The following is a 20,348-nucleotide window of genomic DNA, read 5'->3' as shown; positions in this document are numbered from 1 at the left end:
GGGGCGTGTGGCCCCTCCCGCTCTTCAGGCTGCCCCTGCCATGCTCGGTCCGCTGCTAATGCTGTGCTCTTGACCCCGGCAGGCATGGCACACGGTGTGCAGGAGAGGTGGCTGCGGTGGCCAACAATGGTGTCTGTGGCGTAGGCGTGGCCTACAATGCCCGAATTGGAGGTGGGTGTGGGCCTTAGCCACCCTGTCTTCAGGACCACCCTTTCTGGTGGATTCTTCTGTATTCACTTCCCATCCAACCAGTGTCCTCACTTTCCTGCCGTACATCCTTCTGACCACATGGCTCTTCTATAGAGGGTTCTTAGCAACTCAGAGGGGCTTCCCAGGTGGCTCAGCGGGTAAAGAATCTGCCTGCCAATGCAGAAGATGTGGGAGACTCAGGTTCGATCCCTGGGTGGGGAAGGCCACTCTCCCCGCAACCCCCCACAGAGGAGGGCATGGCAAGCCACTCTAGTATTCTCGCCTGGAGAATCCCATGGACAGAGGAGCCTGGGAGGGCCACAGGGCCACGAAGAGTTGCAGTTCAAAGAGCTGAAGGCATCGTCTTCTGCTGGTGGCCCTGTGCTGCAGGGCGGGAGGAGTGTTTATTTGTTTTTAATATTTATTTGACTGCATCAAATCTTAATTGTGGCACACCGGATGTTTCACTGCTGCACACAGACTCTAGTTGTGGTGGACTGGCCCAGTAGGTGTGGGCGCTGGCTTAGTTGGGCTGTGGCATGTGGGATCTTAGTTCCCCGACCAGGGATCAAACTCATGTCCCCTGCATTGCAAGGCGAGTTCTGAACCAGTGGACCACCAGGGAAGTCCCGGGGGGACCGTTTCTTAGCAGGAGTTGCCCCAAAACCTCATCTTCCACTCTGAAGGGCCTTGAGCTCCGTGCTCCTTTGAGACCCCAGAGATTTGTCCTAGTCCAAAATGTGTGGTTGAGGGCTGGAGAGATCTCCCCTTTCCCCTGGGTCTTGTCTTCAAAAGGCAGAGGCCACCCAAGAAGCCAGGGGCTCAGGGTTTCTTAGCACCAGCCTCTGCCCTCCCCTTCCGGGTGCAGGGCTGGATGTGCTCCTGGGGGTGCCCCTGACAGCTGGACCCACGCAGCCTCTCTCTCCCTGCCCCCCTCTGTGGCCAGGGGTGCGCATGCTGGATGGCGAAGTGACAGATGCCGTGGAGGCACGCTCGCTGGGCCTGAACCCCAACCACATCCACATCTACAGTGCCAGCTGGGGCCCCGAGGACGACGGCAAGACCGTGGATGGGCCAGCCCACCTGGCTGAGGAGGCCTTCTTCCGGGGGGTCAGCCAGGTGAGGTGGGGGTCCTGTCCCAGCCCTGGAAACCAGGCCTGGCCTCAGGGGGCAAAGTAGGCACTGTCTTGGCCATGCTTCGCCTTTGTGTTTTTCTGTTGCTATTTATTTACTCTTGTGTTTAATTTATACAAAGCACGTTTATTAAAACGTGAAGGACAGGAAGAGAAAAGTAAATGCTAATTGCCCATAACTCCCACTCCAGTATTCTTGCCTGGAGAATCCTCATGGACAGAGGAGACAGTGCATGGAGTCACACACAACAGAGTGACTAAGCATAGCATGCAGCATCACTCTCCAGAATCACTACTCTGAAGATTTTGGTAGTGGACTGGGTCTCTGTGTAAAAAGAGATGAGAGAGATCTACCAGGGGTCTCCTTGGGGGAAGGGGCTGGATAGAGCGTCGCTGGAGAAGGATGCTTCAGCCTTCCTAGTCTCAAGCAGCATCTTCCCACCAGGCCCTCCCTCCCCTAAGTCCTGTTCTTGTGTGACCCCAACCTGCTCTGTCCACAGGGCCGCGGGGGTCTGGGCTCCATCTTTGTCTGGGCCTCGGGGAACGGGGGCCGGGAACATGACAGCTGCAATTGCGACGGCTACACCAACAGCATCTACACGCTGTCCATCAGCAGCGCCACACAGTTCGGCAACGTGCCCTGGTACAGTGAGGCCTGCTCGTCCACGCTGGCCACCACCTACAGTAGTGGCAACCAGAATGAGAAGCAGATCGTGAGTCTCTTCCCGGGAGGGGGCTGGGGAAATGGGGCTGCTCGCTTTCTGGCTCTGCCCGGAGCCGCCTTTCTGACCCTATCTGCCTTCTACCCACACGTGGCTGGGCGGTGGTGGCGAAGGCATCATGGGATGGGAGCTAGGGGACCTCTCTAAGACTCTTGAGGGTCACGGAGCCACTGGTGAAGCCCTTGATAAGACTCTCCCTAAAAACATGCATCGCTCTCTTTTTTATTTGTTTTAACAATCTATTTGGGCTTCCCTGGTGGCTCAGACAGTAAAGAATCTGCCTGCAATGCAGGAGACATGAGTTTGATCCCTGGGTGGAGAAGATCCCCTGGAGAAGGGAATGGCAACACACTCCAGCATTCTGGCCTGGAGAATGCCATGGACAGAGGAGCCTGGCAGGCTACAGTCCATAGGGTTGCAAAGAATTGGACACAACTGAGTGACCTATAATTTCATTTATGTATGTATTTTTGGCTGTCCTAGGTCTTTGTTGCTGCTCCGGCTTTTCTCTAGTTGTGACAAGCGGGGACTACTTTCTAGTTGCAATGGGAGGGCTTCTCATTTTGGTGGCTTCTCTTGTGGTGCATGGGCTTTAGGGTGCTTGGGCTTCAGTAGTTTTGGCATGTGGGCTCAGTACTTGTGGTGCACAGGCTTGGTTGCTCCACAGCATGTGGGATCTTCTCGACCCAGAGATTGAACCCATGTCTCCTGCATTTGCAGGCGGATTCTGTATACCACTGAGCCACCAGGGAAGCCCTGCATTGCTCTCAGTGATCTCCAACCTTTAGTTCAGCCCTCTTATTCTTTGGGAAACTGAGGCCCAGAAAGAAACAGGCATTGTCCTGTTGGCAGTGAGTTAGCAAGGCAGCAAATGGGAACGAGGCATCTTGGCCCTGGCTCCCCAGGGCCTGTGGCCAGAGGGAGGGCAGCCAGGTGACCCCTCTGGTGTCCTCCCCACGTCACATGCCCAACGTCATCATCCTCCTGTAGGTGACCACTGACCTGCGGCAGAAGTGTACAGAGTCTCACACGGGCACCTCTGCGTCTGCCCCACTGGCAGCAGGCATCATCGCTCTCACCCTGGAGGCCAAGTGAGTGGTGGGGACCGAGGGGCGAGCCTGTCCCCACTAGCGCCCCCTGCAGGGCAGCCCTCGGACTCCAGCCGGAGTCTCTGAAGAGACTGAGCCTTTCGGTCCCTCCTTTGCAGTAAGAACCTCACTTGGCGGGACATGCAGCACTTGGTAGTCCGGACCTCAAAGCCAGCCCACCTCAACGCCAACGACTGGGCCACCAATGGTGTGGGCCGCAAAGGTGAGGGCACCGTGCTCCCTGGGCTGGATTGAGGGTCCTGGGGGGCTGCTCTGTGCCCCGCAGCTGACCCCGTCCCTCGTGCCCCACAGTGAGCCATTCGTACGGCTACGGGCTGTTGGACGCCGGCGCCATGGTGGCTCTGGCCCAGAACTGGACGACGGTGGCCCCTCAGCGGAAATGCACCATCGACATCCTCACTGAGCCCAAGTGAGGGCTGGATCCCGGCTGGGAGGAGGGGCAGGGTGGACCCAAGGGTCGCCGTGGTGCCTGCTGGCCCCCCTCTCACAGCCCATCACGTGCTCCTTGCAGGGACATCGGGAAGCGGCTGGAGGTGCGGAAGACCGTGACCGCCTGCCTGGGGGAGCCCAGCCACATCACGCGGCTGGAGCATGCTCAGGCACGGCTCACCCTGTCCTACAACCGCCGCGGTGACCTTGCCATCCACCTGGTCAGCCCCATGGGCACCCGCTCCACCCTGCTGGCTGCCAGGTACTTGCCCTCTCTCCCGCCCAGCCTGTCCTGTCCCTTGGGTCCACGTGCACTCACTCATGGACTCACACAGCCCCGATGGTCCACAAATACTTCTCCATGGGGTAAACGCTGACGTTTCTGGGAGGGATGGTTTATGTCCTATGGGATTGTCCCATATTGCAGGAATCCCTGAGTCTACCCATGACATGCCACATCTGTGTGCCTCCCCATGTGTAGTCTGCATGTAGTTTTCCCTTGCATGTTTCCAGAATGTTCCAGCTGAGAACATTTGGCCTCCTGGGAAACAACCAGCAGGCATTTCTAGCGCAGCAGGGTTGGTGTGGCACCAGGGGAGTGTGTGTGGTCCGTGTGCTGTGGGCTTGGCACCCCCTGGCTGGGGTCCCCCAAATGCTTCAGGCAGCCATGTGCACATTCCTCCCCAGGCCACATGACTACTCTGCAGATGGGTTTAACGACTGGGCCTTCATGACGACCCATTCCTGGGACGAGGATCCCTCTGGCGAGTGGGTCTTAGAGATTGAAAACACCAGTGAAGCCAACAACTATGGTATTGGGGGATGCTTGAGGGCTGGGGTTCCAGGAGAAGAACTGGCGGGGTCTGGGGGTGGTGGGCAGGCATGCTCCTGGTACCTCCTGACTTCTGCCACGCCCCTCAATAGGGACACTGACCAAGTTCACCCTCGTGCTTTATGGCACGGCCCCTGAGGGTTTGCCCACACCCCCTGAGAGCATCGGCTGTAAGACCCTCACTTCCAGTCAGGCCTGTGTGGGTGAGTCGTGGGCGCTGTAGGGTGTTGGGGACCTGAGACTTGGGGGGATAGAGGGTGCCTGTCCTAAAGGAGGAAAGGGGGTGTGAAGGGACATCCTGGGGCCCTGGGTTGGGTTCTGGGTCTGGGAGCTCCTGGGGACAGCAGTGACTGTGTCCAGGGCTGCAGGGCCTAGCAGCCTTGGCGGCCTGGCTGACGCCCACCTTCCCTCCCTCCCCGGCCCGGCAGTGTGCGAGGAAGGCTTCTCCTTGCACCAGAAGAACTGCGTCCAGCACTGTCCCCCAGGCTTCGCTCCCCAAGTCCTGGACACACACTACAGCACAGAGAACGACGTGGAGATCATCCGGGCCAGCGTCTGCACGCCCTGCCACGCCTCGTGCGCCACGTGCCAGGGCCCCGCCCCCACAGACTGCCTCAGCTGCCCCAGCCACGCCTCCCTGGACCCGGTGGAGCAGACGTGCTCGCGCCAGAGCCAGAGCAGCCGCGAGTCGCACCAGCAGCAGCCGCCGCCGCCCCCTCGGCCACCGCCCGCGGAGGTAGCGACGGAGCCGCGGCTGCGGGCGGACCTGCTGCCCTCGCACCTGCCCGAGGTGGTGGCCGGCCTCAGCTGCGCCTTCATCGTGCTGGTCTTCGTTACCGTCTTCCTGGTCCTGCAGCTGCGCTCGGGCTTCAGCTTCCGAGGGGTGAAAGTGTACACCATGGACCGCGGCCTCATCTCCTACAAGGGACTACCCCCTGAAGCCTGGCAGGAGGAGTGCCCGTCCGACTCAGAGGAGGACGAGGGCCGGGGCGAGAGGACCGCCTTTATCAAAGACCAGAGCGCCCTTTGACGAGCGCCTACTGCCCGCCCCTTCGAGCCCATCCCCTCCTTGGGCACTTTTTAATTCACCAAAGTATTTTTTTATCTTGGGACTGGGTTTGGAGCCCAGCCGGGAGGCAAGAGGGGCAGAAACGGCTTCCCACCCTACCCTTGGGCCCCCTGGCGGCCTGAGGTGGGCCAGCTGGGGGTGGGGGGATGGGGGGAGAGCCTGTCCCCACCCGCAGCAGCCCTCCATGTGGAGAAAGGAATGAAACCTTTGGGCAGCTTTCCAAGGTCCAGGCCCCAGCCAGAGCACCCGGTGAAGAGGGGCGGCCCTCCCGGGATTCCTGACCGGAGCTGCGGCTCCTGCCTCTCCCCGTCCCTCTAAAGCAATAATGGGCCCCATCCAGGCAGCAGGAGACTGGCCTAGGGGGTATCGGAAGGAGGCGGCCACCTCTCTAAGGGCTTCTGCGTCCAGACCCTGTTTTGCATATCTGGTGAGCCTCAGGCAAAAGCAGTGAGCGAAGGAAGGGACCAAGGCAGGGCAGGCACTTCCGGGGCATGCACATGTGTGCCCATGTGCATTCGGCCCTTGGCCCACCTCCACTACAGCGGGCGGGCTGCCTGCCTAGCAAGGCTGGCCCGGCCCCAGGCTGGTGTGCTGACCACCCTCCCCTCTCTACACTCTGCCCTCCCCCCAGGGCCCGAGTCCCTGTTTTCTGAGCCCGGGGCTTTCTGGGCTGTTGGCACTCACAGCCCTGGAGCCCCTGGGTGGGTGGTGGGGAGGGACGGTGGCCCAGCCGGCCTCTCCCGCCTCCCACCCGATGCTGCTTTCCCCTGTGGGGATCTCAGGGGCTGTTTGAGGATATATTTTCACTTTGTGATTATTTCACTTTAGATGCTGTTTTGTTTTGGTTTTTTTTTTGTATTTTTAACGGTGGTAGCAGCAGCTGGACCATCCACCCTCCCACACCCACTGTCCACCCTGCTGTTGCCCTCGGCTGCCCTGGGCCTGAGGTGTGGGGGGTGGGCTGCAGCTGAGCCCAGGATACTGACAAGGCATGCCAGGCCAAGTGGGCCCTAGGGAAGGAGGATCACGGTAGAAGGGGCAGGCTGTCGTCCATTTGAGATGGGGCTCGTCGTGCCAAGGGCTCATGGGTCACTAGTTCTCCAAGTGCCAGGGGTGGGCAGGCAGTGGCACCGAGCCCCCTCCAACACTGTGCCCTGGTGGAGAAAGCACTGACCTGTCCTGCCCCCCATGTCTCCCTCTTCTGACGTGCCTTTTGCACCCCTCCCATTAGGACAATCAGTCCCCTCCCATTTGGGAGCTCCCTTTCCTTTCTCTCCCCCAGCCCCTCCTGGCACCCAGCCACCTGCCCAGAGGTGCCCCCTCCTCTTCCCACACCTACCCCCACCCTCCCGTGGCCAGCCCAGCTGGTTTTGTAAGATACTGGGTTGGTGCACAGTGATTTTTTTTTTCTTGTAATTTAAACAGGCCCAGCATTGTTGGTTCTATTTAATGGACACGAGATAATGTTAGAGGTTTTAAAGTGATTAAACGTGCAGACTATGCAAACCAGACCTGGTCTCCAGTGTGTGATATTCTTCCTAGGACTGCAGGGCTGCATCCAGGATGGGGCGGGGGTGAGGGATGGGGAGAGTTATGTGCCCACATGATGTCCTGCCTGCTCTAGCTGCCCAAAGGCAATCTCCCGAGGGGTTTAGGAGGTGTGGAAGGGACAGTAGCTGGCAACAAGCCCCAGGGGTGGGACAGATGAAGCCCCAGAGTGGAAGCAGCTGAGCACTTACTTCCTCCGCCATAGGCCTTGGCTGCAGCTGGGTGGAGAGCGATGGCCCGGGGTCCAGTTGCTCAGGGTGTCCCTTGGCTGAAGCACCTAGGCCAGCAGCTGTAGGGCTGAGGCCTCTGGTGGGGCCTAACTGAATCAAGATAGGCTTTGCTGGGGAGAACCTGAGTCCCACACTGAAAGTGCCATACCCCCCACCCCACCCCTGACACACACACTCTGGCCCAGGCCCCTCTCCTGCCCCAGGTCTCCCATGGGACAGGAAACCCCTGCCTGTGGTGGGGAGAGGAGCCAGGCCAGTTCCACGAGGATCCATGCCTGAGAAGTAGGCCTCTCCTCGGGATATTTACTAGGAAATTTTATTCAAATAGAGGCTGGCGCCTGAGCCCTCCTTGGGGAATCCAGTGGGGTGGGAAAGGCCTGGACTAGCCTTCCCCCTGCCTCTTTGGGGCGTCCCTGGCCTGCTGCTCAAATTGCCCGCCTGCCCTTCCTTAGGTTCTGGGCCCCCGGGCCCTCCCGGCCACTGCAAAGGCCACAGCCCTGCCCTGTGCTAGCGCTCCCCAAGCACCCTCTGCTGTTCCCCGGGGCGCTGTCTGGGCCCTGGGGAGTGCCCGGCGCAAACTGCTCTCTTCTGGGCCATTCTTTCCCAGCCCCCTCCTCCCTTCCGTTTCCGCGGGGCCCGTGTGGCCGGCAGCTGAGACAGCGGCCGGCGCTGGGCAGGGGGGGCGGGCAGGCGTCGGGGCTCCCGCCCGCCCCTTCCCCTTGGCCGGCCCGCCCCGGGGCCTGGGCCAACTGAAACCACAGGAGGAGGAAGCGCGGAATCAGGAACTGGCCGGGCGGTGTGGGGCCTGAGTGTAAGTCGGTCCTCGGCGGCCCAGGAGCAGCTGCCCGCACCGGTAATGCCTGTACCTACCTGTACCGAGGCCCGGGAGGTGGCGGCCAACCCGCGAGGTGGTTGGGCAGGGGCCTGGCGGGCGATCAGAGAGAGGGACATGGGACAGGGTGGAACAGGGGCCACGGGAGGGTAGGGGCTGGGGGTGGGGGTGGGGGGTGGCCGCCTGGGGTGCCTGCCGGGGCAGCCTTGGCCCTATCGAGGGCCCAGTGCACATCTTGCACCTGCAGCAGGAGCTGGGTGGAAAGATCCAGGGAGGGAGACTGGGGGAGGTTTCTGTTCCAGGCCTGGGGAGGAGACCTCCGGCATCAGGCCTCCACCTGGGACTGCAGTGGGGAGGGGCAGGACGGGAAGCACCGACAGCTTTCCCAGGCCAGGCGGTGTTTCGTACCCATCGCAGCGTTCCAGGGGGACAAGTGTCTACCTTCTGCCTGTCTGTGGCTCTTCAGCCCCTCGCCTCTCTGTCCCGCCGCCCCCGCCCCGTCCATCTCCAGCTACTCACCCCCAGTGGTGGCCTCTCCTCTCTCCGTCCCCAGGACGACACTATGGGCTTCTCTTCAGAGCTGTGCAACCCCCAGGGCCACGGGGCCGTGCAGCAGATGCAGGAGGCCGAGCTCCGGCTGCTGGAGGGCATGAGGAAATGGATGGCCCAGCGGGTCAAGAGTGACAGGGAATATGCCGGGCTGCTTCACCACATGTCGCTGCAGGATAGCGGGGGCCAGAGCCGGGGCATCGGCCCGCACAGCCTCATCAGTCAGGTGGGATTCTAGACTCCCCCCCTTTTCCTGCCCTCCACCAGCAAATTCCCATGGGTGCCTGGGTAGGTCCGCCTGCCCCTTCCATTTCCCGGAGTCCCCCGCTGGGGAGGGTTGGAGATTTGGCAGGCCCACCTCGGAAGCTAGGTTCCCCACTCCCTGCCTTGCCTGCCCCTCCCCACTGCAGTCCTGGACAGAGCTCACCAGCCAGACGGAGGGCCTGAGCCGGGTGCTGAGGCAGCACGCGGAGGACCTGAACTCAGGGCCCCTGAGCAAGCTGAGCCTGCTGATCCGGGAGCGCCAGCAACTGCGCAAAACCTACAACGAGCAGTGGCAGCAGCTGCAGCAGGAGTTCACCAAGGTGGGTGGGCTTCTGTCTTCCCTGCCTACATTTTGAGCCTAGAGGGCTGGTTTTGCAAGGAACCCCTGGATTTCCTGAAGAAGTGGAAGTGTCTGACCACAGGCCTGCCCCCAGAGCAAGGTCCAGCTTCCTTCCCTCCTTCCCGCTGCAGCTAGGACTGGCCTTTGGCGGGGGGCCCCTCTGTTCTTTTTTCTGTCCCCCTACTGTGTGCCAGGGCAGAGGAGCACTGGGAAGCACAAGGATGAGTGATCCAGCCATCGCCTGGGAGGAGCTCAGGACCAAGGCGGGGTGCTCATCTCCTGCACTGCACCAGCTGGCCCTTGAGGGAGACAGAGAGGGATGGCACTTGGCCCAAGGCTCACTCCTCCCAGGGACTCAGGGACTCCACGAGGCAGCAGCGTGGTCCCCTGACTCGGAGGTTAAGGACTGGGGCTGTGAAGTGGGCCTGCCCGCATTTGAATCCTGCCCAGCTCCTCGGTCTAGAGGCTGTTTGATAGGAGCTATTTACGTGGAGGCTTTAGCCTTTTTCAATGTGCTGGGCAGCCGTCTGCACCACACCCCTTTTCCCAGCGCAAACCCCAGCTTTGCAGTGGCCCCACAGCGGCCCCTGGTGGCCAGTCTTCACCCAGTCATCCCTCTCTCCAGGAGATCACCTAATTCAGGTGTCAGCCTGCTTTTTGTAAGCAGTGTAAGCAGAACACAGACTTGCCCATATGTTTGTCATACTATGGCTACTAAAGAGCTAGGGCTTCCCTGGTGGTTCAGTGGTAGAGAATCCGCCTGCATTTGCGGATGGGATCTCTGGGTCAGGAAGATCCCCTGGAGAAGGGAATGGCCACCCCCTCCTGTATTCTTGCCTGGAGAATCCCATGGACAGAAGGAGCCTGGCAGGTTACAGTCCATGGGGGTCACAAAAGAGTCGGACGTGACTTAGCGACTAAACAATAGCACTGAAGAGCTAAAATGCCAGAGCCGAGCAATTTTAACAGAGACTGCACAGCCTATAAGCCTAAAATGTTTCCGCTCTGGCCCTGAAGGAAAAGGTTGATCTAGTCTGTGCACTTCGCTCTGTGGCAGATGAGGAAGCTGAGGTTCAGAGGAGAGGGGTGGGGTTTGTTCTGAGTATCCCAGCGCATCAGCAGGGAACTAGGGTCTTCATCCAATCTTGACCATCTGTTGTTCCTGCCACCAGGAACATAATTGGGGACCCAGTACAAAAGGAAAATACAGGGCTCCTTGTCAACAAATAATTAAGAATTTCAAGATGGCATCAACGGCGTTCAGCCAAGCACAGGTCCTTCTAAGCGTGGAGCTCTGCACAGCCCACACACACGCCTGCCACCTGATACCACTCTAGGCCAAGGAGGGACAGTTGTCGCCTGCCCAGTCCAGCTCTCTGCCACCCCCAGAGCCTCCCTGTCCTTAGCCTAGCTCCTCTGACCTTAACCTCAACAGCAACGGCTAAGTCTCAGGGGTCTCCAGGTCCTTCCTGAAGTATGGGCTTGGAGCACTTGCCCACCTGGACCACAGGCCCCATCCAGGGCTGCACCTTAGGCAGGAATCCTCCAGGGACCTGCTGAATTACACCGATCCCTCCTCTCTCTCCAGAGTCACAGCCAGGACATTGAGAAGCTGAAAAGCCAGTACCGAGCCCTGGCACGGGACAGCGCCCAGGCCCGGCGCAAGTACCAGGAGGCCGGCAAAGGTCCGAGGCTTCCCTCCCTGAAAAGGGTGGGGATTCAGCCCGGGCCCTTCCACAGGTATCACGGGGCAGCGGGCGCTGCCTAGGCCTCTGCTCTGGGTAACCCTCACTTCCTTCCCCCGATCTGGTAGACAAGGACCGTGACAAGGCCAAGGACAAGTATGTGCGCAGCCTGTGGAAGCTCTTTGCTCACCACAACCGCTACGTCCTGGGCGTGCGGGCAGCACAGTTGCATCACCAGCACCACCACCGGCTCATGCTGCCCAGCCTGCTTCAGTCCCTGCAAGACCTGCACCAGGAGATGGCCTGCATCCTGTGAGCCCACAGCCCCGCCCATCCCTGCTCCCACCTAGCCCGCCACAGCCCTAACGCCCAGAGGCAGGGTCCAGAAAACCCCACCCTGTGAAACTGACAGTCTTGTAATCACGTGCAAATGAGCCCTGGGCCAGTCAGTTGACATCCAAATTATATTATTCTGGGGCCCTTATTGCAGGGTTCTATTATGTGTATGGGCTCTTCCCTGGTGGCTCAGATGGTAAAGAATCTGCCTGCAATGCGGGAGACCTGGGTTTGATCCCTGGGTCAGGAAGATTCCCCTGGAGAAGGGAATGGCAACCCACTTCAGTATTCATGCCTGGAGAATCCCATGGACAGGCTCCTCTGTCCATGGGGTCACAGAAGAGTCGGACGAAACTCTTCTGAGTGATTAGCACTTTCACTTTCATTATATGTATTGAACACCATTCTAGGCTCTCCTGGGTGACCCAGCAGAGAATAGAGACAAAATTCTTTCAAATAGAGACTTTCAAATAGAGACAAAATTCTGTCCTCTAGGATTATTCATTTGTGGAAAAACAAAAGGAAATCAGCAAGTAAAGCAGAAAGCCTGTTACAGGTGATAGATGTTATGGAGAAAAATAAGAAAATGGGGATGCAGGGGGGCAGGGTAGGAGGTTATTGTTTTTTGGGATTTTTTTTATGAGACAGTTCTTTATATGTATTTATTTTTTATCTTTACTTACTTAGTTTTGGCTGCACTGGGTTTTCACTGCTGTGCAAAGGGCTTTCTCTAGTTGCAGCGATCAGGGGCTACTCTCTAGTTGTGCTGTGAGGGCTTTTCTCTGGTGGAACACGGGCTCTAGAGCATAAGCTTTAGGAGTTGCAGCACACAGGAGTAGTCGCCCTGAGGCATGTGGGACCATCCCAGAGCAGGGATCGACCTGTGTCCCCTGCACTGGCAGACCTGCACTGGACCACCAGGGAAGTCCGGGAGCTTACTATTTTAAGGGGAATGGTCTGGGAAACCCTCAAAAGTGCAAGGGTGAGCCAGGCAGATGTTTGGAGAAGGGTCATACTAGAAAGAGGGAACCGCAGGCTCGAGGTGGGAGAATGCCTGAAATCAAGGAACAGCTAGGAAGCCAGGGTAGCCTGTGCAGAGCACAGGAAGTCAGACGAGGGGCTGCAGGAGGATAATAGAGGGTCCGGCAGGCCATTGTGAGGACTTTGGCTCCGAGTGGACCAGAAGAGTGGCCGGATCTGAGCCGTCTTACTAAGGTCAGTCTGGCTGCCAAGTTAAGAATAGACTTAAGGGGGCAAGACAGGATTAGACCAGACAGGAGCCACTGCAGTGATCCGGACCACAGACTACGGCCACTAAACCCAGGCAGTAGCAATGGAGGGGAGAAGTGGTCCGGTCTCGGAAGTACTTTGAAAGTGGAGCCAGTGGAATTTCCTCATGGACTGGAAGCGGGGTGTGGACAGAACAGTCAAGGATGGCTCCAGGGGCTTGGTCCAGAGCCCCTGGAAGGCAGAGGCCACGTGGAGAAGGCACTGAGAGAAGCAGGTTCAGAGGACAGCCAGAGGAGTTCATTTTTCAGCTGGTGGAGTCTGGGTGTCTAAGAGATGTCCAATGGGATGTGTTGAATAGATGGATGGTTACATGAGACAACTGAAGCTCTGGGAGGTGTTGGGACTGGAGGTATCAATATGGGGTCAGCACAGTGATGGCTTCGGGGGTTATCAGAGCCCCCGGAGCCCCACTGTGGGGCTGACTGCCCAGAGCAGACACATTTGCAGCTCACATTTCCCGAGCACTTCCTCACACCAAACGCTCCACTCATCTGCGGTCACTGGGGCCTTGTTATGACTTCCGGGAGATGCTAAGTGACTTGCCTGGGGTCATTTGATTGGTCAGTGATGGGGGAGGGGGGAGGTGAGCCCAAATCCAGTGCCATGGGCCCCAAGCTTCTAGCCTCGTCCAGCCTGAGGTCTCCCTGACCCAGGGTCTGGTCTGGGGGCAGGAAGGAGACCCTGCAGGAGTACCTGGAGATTAGCAGCCTGGTGCAAGACGAGGTGGTGACCATTCACCGGGAGATGGCTGCAGCAGTGGCCCGCATCCAGCCGGAGGCTGAGTACCAAGGCTTCCTGCAGCAGTACGGGTAAGCCCCTCCTTGCGGGGGCCGGGCGCCTGGGCGGCTGGACTGTCGGGCACTGACGGGCACCGTTGCCGTAGGTCCGCCCCTGACATCCCACCCTGTGTCACCTTTGACGAGTCACTGCTGGAGGAGACTGAGCTGCTGGAGCCCGGGGAGCTGCAGCTGAACGAACTGACAGTGGAGAGCGTGCAGCACACGTGTGTGGGGGCTCTCCTGGGGACCGAGGGGGGCGGTAGACGCTGCCCATGCAGCACTGCGGCCAGCCTGCCGGGCTTACTCGGCTTGGCAGGGAGGCAGCCGAGGGGCATGGCTCTCACACTGCCCTTCCTCCGGGCACAGGCTGACCTCGGTGACAGATGACCTGGCCGCAGCCACCCAGACGGTGCTCAGTCGGCAGGAAGCAGTCACTCAGCTGCAGCGAGAGCTCTGGAATGAGGAGCAGACCACCCACCCCCGGGAGCGGTGAGTGGGGCCTGCTGACAGCGGCCTCCTGGTCCTCCCTGCCCTCCATCCAGCCTGCCTGGCTCACCCCTAGCCTTCAGCTGCAGGCTGACCCCCTCTCTCCCCTCCATCACTGCCCGCCCCTGCCTGCAGGGTGCAGCTGCTGGGCAAGAAGCAGGCACTGCAGGAGGCACTGCAGGGGCTGCAGGTCGCGCTGTGCAGGCAGGCCAAGCTGCAGGCCCAGCAGGAGCTGCTGCAGGCCAAGCTGGAGTGGCTGGGCCCCGGCGAGCCCCAGCCCGTCTTGCTTCTGCAGGACGACCGCCACTCCACCTCCTCCTCGGTGAGCCGCCCACCGGCTGCCCCCATGCCGCCAGCCCTGCCCGCCCACCCCCAGGGGCTGCCCGCCTCATTTTCACCTCCCCCTCCCTCCCCAAGCCCGGCCACCCGCTGACGTCTGTCCCTGGCCTCAGGAGCAGGAGCGAGAAGGGGGAAGGACGCCCACCCTGGAGATCCTCAAAAGCCACATCTCGGGAATCTTCCGTCCCAAGTTCTCGGTGAGTGGATCCACAGCTCCACCCTTCCCTAAGGGGTGGGCCAGGCCAGGGCTCTCAGGGATGTCTCCCTAGGCCACTAGGTTTAGTCCCGGAGTTTAGTTACTGAAGGCTCCTCCCAGGCCACTTTTACTGGGGCACCCCTCTGTTCCCTGGGAGTCCAGATCCTGTCACCTCTGCCTACCCCTTCTTCTCTATCACCCACGTTGTGTGGCACGGTCACCCCAGGGCTCTCCCTGCTCCTGGAGTGGTTGCAGGCTGCAGACTGGTGTTCAAGGCAAAGCTTGGTTTGAGGTCGGCCAGCCTGGGCAAGTTTATTGCTGGTTCTGAGGGTTGCAGGAGGCTCTATGTGGCACTTCGGTGGTTTGTGAGGACGGGAAGCCTGTGAGAGGCAGACAGCCAGAGACACCTCCCCCACAACCAACTGGCTGGCCTAGCGACTCCTCCTTGCTCCTCCCCCGTGCCTTTCCAGCTCCCCCCTCCGCTGCAGCTCGTTCCAGAGGTGCAGAAACCCCTGCATGAGCAGGTGTGGTACCACGGGGCCATCCCGCGGACAGAGGTGGCTGAGCTCCTGACACATTCCGGGGACTTCCTCGTCCGGGAGAGCCAGGGCAAGCAGGAGTATGTGCTGTCGGTGCTCTGGGACGGCCAGCCCCGGCACTTCATCATCCAGTCCGCTGACGTGAGTGGACCCCAGCCTCTCCTTCCCTTCCCTCTCCTCCCCTCCCCTCCCCTTCCCTTCAGCAGAGAATGACCTTGAGGCGGTAGAAAGGAGCTGCTATATCTTAGATGCCTCCCGGCAGAGCTGAAAGGGGCCGCAGAGACCACCCAATCCCTGCAAAAACCAACAGAAGTTAAGCCTTCAGCCTGCATCCCCCCATAAGATGGGGGAGCAGGCTCGTCGTGCACCCTCAGATCTCTGCCTCTCGCCCCAGGCAGTCCCTTTCTCTCCACTGCTCTTCCTTCCTCTCCTCTCCCATGGCTCAGTGACTCCCTGCCCCCAGCAATGGAGGCCGTTGACCCCAGGTCCCCCCACCCCTGCAGAACCTGTACCGACTGGAAGGAGATGGTTTTCCCAGCATCCCCCTGCTCATCGACCACCTGCTGCGCTCCCAGCAGCCCCTCACCAAGAAGAGTGGCATCATCCTGAACAGGGCCGTGCCCAAGGTGAGCCTGGGGCAGGGGCTAGGGGCTGCGGGTTTAGGCCCACAGAGGATCCTAACGCCAAGGGCTTTTCAGGTCCCCGGCAATTCATCTACATATGTGGGCTTCCCAGGTGGTGCTAGGTGGGAGGAACCCACCTGCCAGTTCAGGAGACGCGAGCAATGTGGGTTCAGTCCCCGGGTTGGGAAGATTCCCCTGGTGAAGAAGATGGCAACCCACCCAGTATTCTTGCCTGGAAAATCCCATGCACAGAGAAGCCCGGTGGGGCTACCATCCATAGAGTCACAAAGAGTCAGACACAACTGTAAGCGACTTTAGCACACACATACAGGATGCATATTAATACATACAGGGAGCCCAGTCAGCCTCCCGCTAGGCTTGGAACGTCAAGATCACTCCCGTTTCCTGGACCTCATATGCCAGGCTGGTGCTCATACACTCAGTGCGCCTGTCTGGTCCCCGAGTCATCTAGGTGTGATCCTGGGTCCAGTCCCCATTTTACAGAGCAACAAACCAAGATGCCAAGCAATGAAAGACACAGCGTTGGTGGGGGGTGTTCAGTCCTTTGTAGGGCCCAGCACGTGTGCCCGCCACTGACCTCCGACCCCTCCAACCACCTCCCTTCCTCAGGACAAGTGGGCGCTAAGCCACGAGGACCTGGTGCTAGGCGAGCAGATTGGACGGGTGAGTCGAGTGTGCTCTGCCAGCTCCTGGCCGCCTGCCTTCCCACCCTCAATCTGATTCCCAGCTTGCACCCCTGTCCACCGTCCATCCACTGCCATACACCATCCTGCCAGAAACCGAGGGGAGAGTGCCTGCCCTGACAACTCCCCAGAGACGCTTCTTTTGCCAGCTCCGCACCCTACTCCCCTCACACGCACGCACATCACCCCCACCCACCGCCCACCTCAAGGAGGTGAGACACGCTCTATTCATGTGACCTATAAAATATCAGCTTGTGGCCTGGCGGGCCAGTGGTGAAGACTCCATGCTCCCCATGCAGGGGGCACAAGTTTGATTCCTATCGGGAAACTAAGATCCTGCCTGCTGCATGGCATGGCCAAAAATAAATAGATAAACAAATATAAACGAATATAAATACATACAATACGTTCTTAGGAAAGAAGCCACTGTCCTAAAACTCAGAATGCTTTTCCAACCCAAGCAAAAGTGATTTTTGAACCCTGCACGTCACAGTCTCAGTGACTGTAGTCAATCAGAGGTGACTTTCTCCGCCTGTCCCCTATGTCTGCTTGGCCCCCTGAACTGAGAGCCAAAATGAGCAGGACTAAGCATGGGGAGGGGGGGTGGTGCTGAGTCAAGGGCGGGTAGGGACAGGGTGGGCTGCGCTCCTGGGTGCAGGAGAGGCCCACAGTCCAGGGAAGACAGGTAGGAACCCCAGACTGTTTCAGGGCAACTTTGGCGAAGTGTTTAGCGGACGCCTGCGAGCAGACAACACCCTGGTGGCGGTGAAATCTTGTCGCGAGACACTCCCTCCTGACCTCAAGGCCAAGTTTCTCCAGGAAGCGAGGTGGGTGATAGAACACCCATCCCTGTAGGTCCCCCATACTACAACTTTCCCAGTGCATGGCAGGACGTTTGACCTCCAAAGGGCTTGACTTCTGCCGTGTTGTTTAAGCGTCCTGGCCCCCCCGTAGCTTGGCAGGGTCCAGGCTCGGGGACCCACCCGAAATCACACGTCCTGGTCAGCTGCTCTTCTCCTCTGCTGCCTGTCTTCTGTTCTCCCTCGGGCCACCTGGCCTTCCCTGGGACTCCAGGGGCTAGGGAAGCGAATGTGTAAGATCCCTCCCACCCCTGCCCGAGGCGGAGCATAAGCAGCACCCCCAACCCCGCAGGATCCTGAAGCAGTACAGCCACCCAAACATCGTGCGTCTCATTGGCGTCTGCACCCAAAAACAGCCCATCTACATCGTCATGGAGCTTGTGCAGGGTGAGCCAAGGGGGCTGATTTCTGGGGGTGGGGCACTCAGCTGGGCTAGGTCTCTTCCGTCTCAAACCCCCCATCCAAAGGCTCACCGAGCTTTCCCCACCAACACTGCCCACTCCCAGGGGGCGACTTCCTGACCTTCCTTCGGACGGAGGGAGCCCGCCTGCGGGTGAAGACACTGCTGCAGATGGTAGGGGACGCAGCCGCGGGCATGGAGTACCTGGAGAGCAAATGCTGCATTCACCGGTGAGGGGGTGAGGGGTGGGCATGGCAGGCCATCCCAACACCCCTCCCCCACCCCTGCCCCTTCACCAGCAGCCACCAGCTCCAGAGGTGGGGTGTGCCTCAAAGGGACCAGGCATTGTTGCAGGGGCAGCTCTGGCCCATGGCTGTGTCGAGTGCGCCCTGGCCAGGCAGCTGGCAGATGCCACATGGACATTGGCCACACAAGCCCTGTGTCCTGCTTTGCCCAGGGACCTGGCTGCTCGGAACTGCCTGGTGACAGAGAAGAATGTCCTGAAAATCAGCGACTTCGGGATGTCCCGGGAGGAAGCCGACGGGATCTACGCGGCCTCAGGGGGTCTCAGACAAGTCCCCGTGAAGTGGACTGCACCGGAGGCCCTTAACTACGGTACCTGGGCCTGATCCACGCTGGCCACAAGGCCCGAGGCCGGGCACGGGTGCCACCGCCTGCCCCTCTGTGGCCGGTGGGCGCAGCCCACTCACGCTGCCTCACCTCCTCGCAGGCCGCTACTCCTCCGAGAGCGATGTGTGGAGCTTTGGCATCTTGCTCTGGGAGACCTTCAGCCTGGGGGCCTCCCCCTACCCCAACCTCAGCAATCAGCAGACCCGGGAGTTCGTGGAAAAGGGTAAGGGAACCGGTGGCCTGACAGTGGCCCCAGAGCCAGGCCCTCTTCCTGGCTCTCCAGCTGGACTCTTCCAGGTCTCCTGTCTATCTTCCCCACTGGGGCACAGTAAGGACAATTCTTGAGGTACCATCCAGGGAACCCCTGTTATGTGCCAGGCTATACCTTTATTTCATTTACTCTTTTTTGAAAATTTTTATGTATTCAATTATTTTCGGCTGCTCTGGATCCTCGCGGCTGTGTGGGCTTTTTTCTAGTTGCAGCGAGCGGGAGCTACTCTGTAGTTGCAGTGCTTGGGCTTCTCATTGTGGTGGTTTCTCTTGTTGGGGAGCATGGGCTCTAGGCACGCAGGCTTCAGTAGCTGCAGCTCCCAGGCTCTAGAGCACAGGCTCAGTAGTTGTGGCACATGGGCTTAATTGCTCTGCAGCACGTGGGATCTTCCCGGACCAGGGATTGAACCCATGTCTCCTGCGTTGGCAGGTGGATTCTTTACCACTGAGCCACCAGGGAAGCCCCTCATTTACTCTTCTTAACATGTGAGGTCAGGATTAAAAGGTCTCTTTTACAGACGGAAATTGAGATTTCACAAGAGTCACACAGCTAGCACACAGTGACTTGAGATTAGAATCTCTGTGTTTCTGGGAAAGAACAGGGGGCTCCTTAAAAATGCTGCAAGAAAAAAAAAAGGAGAACTTTGCAGCTTAAGCTGCCATGTCCCCAGGGGCTGCCAGGGGCCCTCAGACCCCCTCCTTATGCCTGGTATGCTGTGCTTGTCCTCACAGGGGGCCGTCTGCCCTGCCCTGAGCTGTGCCCTGACGCTGTGTTCAGACTCATGGAGCAGTGCTGGGCCTACGAGCCAGGGCAGCGGCCCACCTTCAGCGTCATCTACCAGGAGTTACAGAGCATCCGAAAGCGGCACCGGTGAGGCTGGGCCTCACTGCTCAAGCCAGCGGCCCCTGCGGGCAACATCATACCTCCTCAACGGGGCTCCAGCTCACTCTGCTGGACAGCTCTTCGACGTCCTGGACTCCAGCCTCTGGATTCTATGCTGTGAGCAGGGCTGCAGCTCCTGGCCTGCCCTGCATCCCTGCTCCTTCCAGGGCTTCCTCTTCCAGGCAGAAATAATAAATCCATTTGTGCTCATCAGGTGCTCTCAGCATGTGCAGTCCTCTGGAGGGCAGGTCTTAGGAGGACCAGAGGGCCTGTACCGTGGCCGTGGGGAAGGAGGAGGACGGGCAGCGTTCCCAGGGTGGAACCGACGTGGTGTGGTTGGTAGCTGTTGGACGTGAGACTTGGGGAGGAGGGAGAGAGACCAGGACAATGTGCAGGCTTCAGACCAGATGGAGGTGTTATTTCTGAACTAGGAGCCCAGGCAGAGGATCAGAGCTATGGGAACGATGGCGAGTTAGGAGAAGCATTTGAGGGGCCTGTGGGGATCTAAGTGCAACATGTAAGTCTGGAAGCTCAGAGTGAAGTAAAGGCTGGCAGCTGAGGTTTGTGAAAGTGAAAGTTGCTCAGTCGTGTCCGACTCTTTGCAAACCTATGGACTATATAGTCCATGGAATTCTCTGGGCCAGAATACTGGAGTGAGTAGCCTTTCCCTTCTCCAGGGGATCTTCCCAACCCAGGGATTGAACCAGGTCTCTCACATTGCAGGTGGATTCTTTACCAGCTGAGCCACCAGGGAAGTCATTAGCTTATAAATGTTTACAGACCCTGAGTCTGTGTCCCACAGTCAGATGAGACACAGGAGGGAAGAGGAGAGTGTCAGGGAAAGTTGGAGCTCCACCCAGAGCGGAGGGAGTGGCTGGAGAGAAAGAAAATGCTTTGCATCTCTCAAGACAAGTTTACCGAGCAATGAGGGGCCCTCACTTCCTCCCTTAAGTCCCCCGAAACCTAAAAGGTTATTTGAAACTTTTCTAGCAGCAACGGTGAAGGTAAAAAAGACAAAGAGGGACTTTCCTGGTGGTCCAGCAGTTAAGACTGTGTGCTTCTCCTGAAGTGGGTTCAATCCC

At 59.1% G+C, this 20,348-nt stretch overlaps 2 protein-coding genes across 5 annotated transcripts in view; both read left to right on the top strand.

Moving 5' to 3' along the window:
- Nucleotides 1-6,994, top strand: part of FURIN (furin, paired basic amino acid cleaving enzyme) — a 16,456-nt gene extending 9,462 nt beyond the window's left edge. For all 4 annotated transcript variants that reach the window (XM_027522138.1, XM_027522137.1, XM_027522136.1 and 1 more), the window contains exons 7-16: nt 83-171; nt 1,136-1,308; nt 1,823-2,035; nt 3,035-3,135; nt 3,252-3,355; nt 3,445-3,562; nt 3,665-3,844; nt 4,270-4,394; nt 4,507-4,617; nt 4,843-6,994. In XM_027522138.1, the coding sequence (XP_027377939.1) occupies nt 83-171; nt 1,136-1,308; nt 1,823-2,035; nt 3,035-3,135; nt 3,252-3,355; nt 3,445-3,562; nt 3,665-3,844; nt 4,270-4,394; nt 4,507-4,617; nt 4,843-5,444 (1,816 nt within the window). In that variant the 3' untranslated portion in view covers nt 5,445-6,994. The remainder of the gene's footprint in view (nt 1-82; nt 172-1,135; nt 1,309-1,822; nt 2,036-3,034; nt 3,136-3,251; nt 3,356-3,444; nt 3,563-3,664; nt 3,845-4,269; nt 4,395-4,506; nt 4,618-4,842) is intronic.
- A 944-nt stretch (nt 6,995-7,938) lies between these two features.
- FES (FES proto-oncogene, tyrosine kinase) lies at nt 7,939-19,479 on the top strand. The gene is made up of 19 exons (XM_027522135.1): nt 7,939-8,114; nt 8,647-8,868; nt 9,053-9,226; nt 10,835-10,931; nt 11,060-11,243; nt 13,229-13,366; nt 13,441-13,560; nt 13,703-13,825; nt 13,958-14,144; nt 14,275-14,358; nt 14,828-15,037; nt 15,400-15,522; nt 16,150-16,203; nt 16,932-17,050; nt 17,376-17,470; nt 17,590-17,713; nt 17,941-18,098; nt 18,214-18,336; nt 19,116-19,479. The coding sequence occupies exons 2-19, from the start codon at nt 8,656-8,658 to the stop codon at nt 19,256-19,258; spliced, it is 2,469 nt and encodes an 822-aa protein (XP_027377936.1). The 5' UTR covers nt 7,939-8,114; nt 8,647-8,655; the 3' UTR covers nt 19,259-19,479.
- The last annotated feature ends 869 nt before the right edge of the window (nt 19,480-20,348 follow it).

The sequence above is a fragment of the Bos indicus x Bos taurus genome, chromosome 21 (genome assembly GCF_003369695.1).
Source record: "Bos indicus x Bos taurus breed Angus x Brahman F1 hybrid chromosome 21, Bos_hybrid_MaternalHap_v2.0, whole genome shotgun sequence".
Classification (NCBI taxonomy): Eukaryota; Metazoa; Chordata; class Mammalia; order Artiodactyla; family Bovidae; genus Bos; species Bos indicus x Bos taurus.
This window is presented reverse-complemented; position numbering and strand designations above follow the sequence as displayed.